This window comes from Benincasa hispida, chromosome 1 (assembly GCF_009727055.1).
Source record: "Benincasa hispida cultivar B227 chromosome 1, ASM972705v1, whole genome shotgun sequence".
Classification (NCBI taxonomy): domain Eukaryota; kingdom Viridiplantae; phylum Streptophyta; class Magnoliopsida; order Cucurbitales; family Cucurbitaceae; genus Benincasa; species Benincasa hispida.
In genome coordinates, this window is record NC_052349.1 from 78,952,961 (window position 1) to 78,959,941 (window position 6,981).

General features: G+C 32.7%; 1 protein-coding gene across 1 annotated transcript; it reads right to left on the bottom strand.

Moving 5' to 3' along the window:
- Window positions 1–683: 683 nt before the first annotated feature.
- LOC120082135 (mitogen-activated protein kinase 19-like) lies at window positions 684–5,934 on the bottom strand. Its single transcript, XM_039037379.1, has 10 exons — window positions 5,434–5,934; window positions 4,236–4,644; window positions 3,784–3,911; window positions 3,652–3,711; window positions 2,860–3,009; window positions 2,581–2,736; window positions 2,238–2,449; window positions 2,049–2,150; window positions 1,456–1,586; window positions 684–1,258 (listed from the first exon to the last, which is right to left on the bottom strand). Exons 1-10 carry the CDS (start codon window positions 5,455–5,457, stop codon window positions 1,164–1,166), a joined length of 1,467 nt encoding a protein of 488 aa, XP_038893307.1. The 5' UTR covers window positions 5,458–5,934; the 3' UTR covers window positions 684–1,163.
- Window positions 5,935–6,981: the final 1,047 nt, after the last annotated feature.

Sequence of the window (6,981 nt, forward strand, 5' to 3'; positions counted from 1 at the left end):
CATAAAATTCTGATAATATTTTCATACACAACCAAAAACAGTCATCCTGAATCCCAACAATCTTATTCTCTGAAATCCTTAATTCCTAAATATCTATAAAACATTAAACCAAACCAACCCCTAAGAAGATTGCAATAAACATTTTTTTTTGTTATTAGATTTTGAATTTAATTTTCATTTAGGCTTTCAATTTCTAAGAGTTACACCTTTACTTGTGAATTTCAGATGGTTACATTTTTACTCTTGAATTGAATTATATTTCAAATTGATCCTTAAAACATCAATATTTATACTTTTAACCTTAATATTGTAATATTAATGTCTATTGATAATTATAAATTATAACTAAATTAGTTTTCACTAATTATCCATTACTATTATTTTTCAAAAAAAAAAAAAAAAAAAAAAACCTCATAATTACCTTAGATTGAGTAACTAAAAATTAATGTCAAATATACCAATGAGTAGTAAAAGTAAAAATTATTAAAAATTTAAAGACTAAATGAAAACTAAAATCAAAACTCAAAAGGTAAAATTATTCGAAAACCGAAGGACCAAATAAATATTATAATCAAAATTATAGAACAAAAGTGTAATATTTTAAATCCAAGAAACCAAATAGAAGTTAAACTCAAATCTTACGAGATAAGGGTATTGAAGAATATGGTTTAGCCTAATTTCAATTTACATAGCCATCTCAATTTGTCACCATTTTATTGGTTATGATTCACATATAGTTGGCTCACATTACAATATACAAATCTTCATTCAAATGTATATACAGCAATTGGGAGTTCATATAATTACATGGCATGATAAGAAGCAAATGCATTTAACAAAAAGACCCTTGAAAGAGGAGATAACCCTACAACTACAACAATTTCATTTCAATCAGAAATACCCTACTGTTGGTTATGCCTATCTCAGTTACTTCAATGAGCAGCAATGGCAATGGCAATGGCAATGGCTATGGCTGCCACTCCCAACTTAATATTAGCCTGCTGCGGCCTCTTAAGTTCCCTAATGGATGAATCATTCTATGGATCTACTGCTGCTCGTGCCGGGTAATAATGGTTAGTTTCAGAGCGAGCAAACAACCGTGTGCAACTCTCACCAAATTATAATGCCGGGAAATCAGAGATTGAATTAAGAAAATTCCTCATTCACAAATCCAAGCTCCTAATTTGGGATGTTAGGTTCGAATAAACATCTTTTATGTTTCTGTGCTCATATGGGAGGACAGGCCCAGCAACTCGTCCTAGTTTTGCAGCAAAACGAAACCGAGAAGTATATCAGTAACACAGTGGTAGTTGTGCTTGAAAGAGCTAAAGATCATAAATCTTGGATTACACAAGCTTACACAAGATTCTTACTCAAAAGATGCACTAACAGAATTTGTCCATGAAAAGAAAAGAGAAACTTGGAGGGGAAAAACAATGAGAAATATGTTCATACCAGTTGGCACTTTAGGTGGAGGATGAGCCCCCAATTTTCTATCAGGTAATCCCATGCTATTATTACAGACTTTGGGATTTCGCCGAACAGGTTCACGATCAGGTGAAACCAAATTTGTGCAAACAGTGGACCTAGGAACGGTTAGCAAGACTGTAAGAACACAACCTAAGATTCGAAGCTTATAATCACTACACCCGCCCATTAATATGGACTCCTTAGCTATGTCAATTAACCGCCCATTAATATGGACTCCTTAGCTATGTCAATTAAGGCACAATCATGAAAAGACTCCCCACTGCAGGAAAGAGGAACTCCACACTTGCAAATGGAGTGATTAAGGATGTGTTAGGTTTAACTTTTCAAGTGTTTAATTTTGAAAATAAGTTATTTAAGAAAAAATTGAAGTGTTCGGTATTACCTCAAAATAGCTTTTGAAACACTTTCAAAGTGTATAAACACTTCTTTATAAAAAGAGTTTGAATAAAAAGACTTTTCTAAAAAACGTTTTTTTCTTTAGTCAATCTAGACAGACCCTAAGAGGCATGTGAAAAAATTGAAGGAAAAAAATAATTGTTTAAAATCTAACTACATACCGTGGCAGGGAGACATGTTTCCTTTCTAGAGGCAAAACAGGTGCGCTTTTACCATTATTCTCCTTGTGGAAGGTGAATTGGCTTTTAAAATGACCTGTGACGCTGACAACGATAGACTACAAAAATCAGCAAAAAAGAGCTCAACAATCACTAGAAAATCATAATGTTGAAAAGAAAATTAATACGAACCTAGGATAGAGAAGCTTTGCAGTCTCAGTTCCATTCAAATAGTCTTCACGAATTTGAGGATGATATTCTAATATTTCTCTGTATAATAATTCCCTCACATCATCCTTTGTTAATCTCCGTCTCTCAAACTCAAATTCCACTCTTGCGATTGGCTGACAAGAAGGCTCTCTTTCAACTTTGGCTAGGCCCTTAAAGTAAGGATCAGCCAGAGCCTGTCAACATATAAATGAGAAAGGGGGTTTAATTGAATATAGTGAATTGAGGAAAGTAATTTCTTTGACCACAACTTAATAATCCCCAGATTCACATCTGTGAAAGAACAATCAAAATAGAGAACTTTTACCTCCACCGCTGATGGTCGATCCTTTGGATCAAATGCTAAGAGTCTTTGCAATAACCGGATGGCTGTAGGGTCAGCATTGGGAAATCTTTGTGAAAATGGCACTGTAGATTTCTTTCTCATTTCTGTCAAATATTTCCTGGCTTTTTCATTCCGAACCTAAACAATACACATAAAACATGACTATTATAACCAAAGCTAAATAACAAAAAAAGATCAATCAATAAACAAACAGGAGATGGACGAATAGGTGAGGATAGAGAAAGTGCAAGCAAGACATACTCCTGCAATGGTTTCCAGTGAGGGAGTCCCGAGAAGATCAGTAATCAATTCCAATTGATGGGCAACACTTTTACCCGGAAACAGTGGCTTCCCCATCAAAACCTCAGCAAATATGCAGCCAACACTCCAAATATCTATTGCGGAAGTATACTATAAACAGGATAAAGATAACAAATGTTAGAAAACCAAAAACAAAATAGTAACTTTAAACAAAAACTTCAGGAAAACAGATATAACCTGACACAGTTACCTGAATGAAAGATATTTCAACTTCCAGGACAGTTCAATAGTCCCCCCTGAACAAGAATTATTATAATCTATGCATTATTGTTTCCTATAAAGCACTATACACATTACATACTATTCATACATGATGAAAACGAAAGTAAGTCCAACTGAACCATGGCCAGTAATCACTAGAAGATGTTGTGCGTTGACCTTGGGAAAGAAATTTAGACTGCAAGGGAATTTGACCCTTTTTCCCCTTTTTGTGGCCTTTCCTTGTGAGTGATGGTGGTTGGGGGGACTTTTTTTTATTTATAACATAGAGAGAATCAATAACAACATAGGTAACATAAGTCATCATAATGATGCATTATCAGATTGATTCACTATGTAATGAAAACTTACATAACCATCAAAACAAAATGTCCAGGAAAGAATTTGAAAGAAAAAACAAGTTCATGGTTACGTCAAGCAATGGCAAGAATTAGTAAAAATAAATAAATAATAAATAATAAATTAAAATCAATAACAGCGATAGTGTCCAATGTGAATTAGTTTACTGCCTACCTTGGAACAGAACGATCCACACAACTCTGGAGCTCTGTACCATCTAGTAGCAACATAGTCCTGCAAACATCATCAGTTAGAAACACCGAAAACCAAATCAATAGTTTACAAGTAATAGAATAAATAACATACTGTCCAAAATACAGTAGTTGGGGTATCACTGAAAGCAACTCTTGCAAGTCCAAAATCACAAATTTTAAGCTTGCAATTGGCATTTGCTAATATATTCTTTGGCTTCAGATCTCTATGATACACATTCGCTGCAAACATGATTTTTACCAGGTCAGTATTACCATTTAAAAAAAAAAAAAAAAAAAAAAAAAAAAAAAAACATCCGTAACCAAAATATAAGAAAGAAAAAGAAANTTTGGCTTCAGATCTCTATGATACACATTCGCTGAAAATTAGATACGTATTTCTAGATTATTACCATTTTACAAAAAAAAAAAAAAAAAAAAAAAAAAAAACCATCCGTAACCAAAATATAAGAAAGAAAAAGAAATATGTACTTGACGCTGTTGCCACAAATGAAACAAAAGCATGCAGTCACATGTATTATAACAAAAATGAACCAGCTGAAGTACCTGTATGCATGAATTTCAACGCACGTAGCATTTGATAGAGGAAGAATTGATGATGTTCACGCGTCAAGTCATCATTTGCTTTAATAACTTGATGAAGATCAGATTCCATAAGCTCAAAAACCACATAAATGTCCCTAAATTCTTTTTTAGAAGGTGGTAACATAATACGTTTGATGTCAACAATATCAGGATGCCGCAACAATCTAAGCAACTTAACTTCACGAAGGATTCGAATAGCATCAGATGCGTGATCAAAGATATCATGAATTCTCTTTATTGCAACTTTCTCCCCGGTTTGCATGTCAATAGCAGAACAAACAACTCCATAACTTCCCCTTCCAACAACTTCAAGAATCTTATATCTGTTAGCATCCCCATATTCAGTAAAAAAGTTTATTTCTTTGGCCTCCTACAGATCAATGAATTATGTAACATAGTCAAAAATAGAATATAAAGAATGATTGTAACGAAAGTATTTAAGTTTTGAACCAAACTAATCATAGAAAACTGTACAAACTGCAATCCAATATTGAGTAAAATGTTCCAAAAAATAGGGGGGAAATAAAACCAATACATCACCACTGAAAACATGATAGTCATACATAAAAATTGCTACTAAAACAGTGAGATCAAATACAGAGTAATTCTTAAGAAGTCCTAAATCCTAATTCCAATTTTATCGGATGTCCCCGAAGGGACAAGTCCTATATCCTAATTCCTAAAGGAAATTACAATAAGAATCCCATCTCAAACAAAACAAGCCAACTTTTCATCACCAAATATCTTTCTAATCCGCCCTACCCATGGCTAACAACTACAAAATACCAAATGGAAAAACACATCCATTTTCCTCTTTAAATCCTTAACCCCTGCAAGAAAATATCCCTGTTTCATGTAATATCAACAGAACTTTCGAGAATATAAAGCCCTGTGGAGACAACTCTACTACTGCAAAGAAACCAATTCACAAGGATCAACAGACTCCGACCAATCGCAGCATATAGCCCTACGGTGAAGAAGATTGAACTGGTAGTAACATCAAACAAAAACCCATTACACTAAATTTAATCCAAAAACAGATGAGCTCATTCAACACCAGGACAAATAAAAGATTGAAAACGTTCCTCGTTCCTTCATTATCTAGAATCATTTCAAACCACCAAAACAGTACGCAAAACAACAAAAAACATTAAGGTACCTTCTTTGGATGATCTTGAGGCATGTTCTTCTTCCTACTTGCTCCTATTTCACTTCTTAAATCTTCAGAAAAGACTCACCCACATTCACCGCAAAACCAGCAGTAATAAGTCCAAGATCGGTCTCAAAAAACCCAAGATCGAAAACCCACCGAACCCTTAAAAATCCCACAAACAAAACAACAAGCAGAAATCAAAAGAAGCTTCAAACCCCTCGAAAGTGGACTGGAAAAAGCAAAAAAGAAAGAAAAAAGAAGGGAAAAAAAAAACCCCAGCAAAATGAACGGGGAAAAACAGACGCAGATCGGAGGCCAAGAGGGAGAGGGAATTCAGAAATGAAATTGAAAGGCGAATGGAATATAAATATGTATTGAGAGAAAGAATTGTTGGAAAATTTAGAGGGAATTTCAATTGGAGTGCTGCGTGGTTTCTTCCTTATCCACACTCGTAAATTCCTTCCTTTGTTTCTACTCTGTGATTTTTCAAATTTGGGTGCGGTGATGACCGACCCTACGGCAGTGGTTTTCATTGTAATTTTTGGTTAAAGAGGCTTAATTCTTATACCAAATCTGGATTAGGGATTGATTACTCTTATCCGGTTTTTAAAAAAGTTTTAATTTTCCCCTAATTTTCTCCCTTCTTAAATCATTTATTTTTCAAAGATCCTCTATATGCAATCTTCATTAAAATGTCTACTACAAACTAAAACTAAACGATTAATTTTAGGATACCAAATTTAGTGGTAATTTGCATAAATTATCTGATTTTAAGTTTTGTAATTTTTAATTGTAATAAAACTTGCTAATGGATGATCTTCTTCTTCTTCTTTTTTTTTAAAATAAATTAAAACATTTAAGTAAAATTGAAAAAGGTAAGAGCACAATTAAATTTGGTTATATAGACGATGCCATTTTGTATTATTTACGAAAAAATTACTATTTTTTTAAGTACAAGAAAAATTACATATATTTGAGTTATTGATATTAACATCATTGGTTAATATGAAAATACTAAAGACTATGTAATCTCAACTAATTGGATTAGATTCCAATTCTCACGTTCAAATATTGTTGAATTTTATATACCTGTTAATCAAATGTTCCACATGACTATCCTAAACCTTAATTTGGTGAAGATATATATCGGAACAAATTATACTCTACTTTTAGTTTTTACAAATTATTTAAATTTAAAAATTTAACCTAAAATTAATCACAACCTCATTTAGAAATTGCAGGTCATAAAATATTGTAGCTCTCATATTCCCTATAATTTGAGGATTGCTATGATTTTAGGTCTTCTTTTGCCTTACATCCATTTGAAAGTTTTTTTTTTTTTTGAAGTAATAATAATTTATTGTCAAGCTAAATCATATTCTAGTTTTTTCTTTCAGAAAATTTTATGTTCTTACCAATCTTACAATGACAAAATACTCAGTTTCTTAAATATGGTAGGATAATTGAATTTATGTACCAAAATATGGGGAAATGTTAATTTAAATATTAAGGGGAAAAAACAGAAAATTAGTGTATAGTTTAGGAAATGACATA

What these genes read in the sequence shown, in the direction of transcription:
- LOC120082135 (XM_039037379.1), bottom strand. Translation starts at nt 5,457, where the DNA reads ATGCCTCAAGATCATCCAAAGAAG. An exon ending in CAACTACTGTATTTTGGACA is followed by an intron (nt 3,712 to 3,783) that starts GTATGTTATTTA and finishes TGATGTTTGCAG; the next exon opens with GACTATGTTGCTACTAGATG. An exon ending in AAACATGTCTCCCTGCCACG is followed by an intron (nt 1,587 to 2,048) that starts GTATGTAGTTAG and finishes AACCGTTCCTAG; the next exon opens with GTCCACTGTTTGCACAAATT.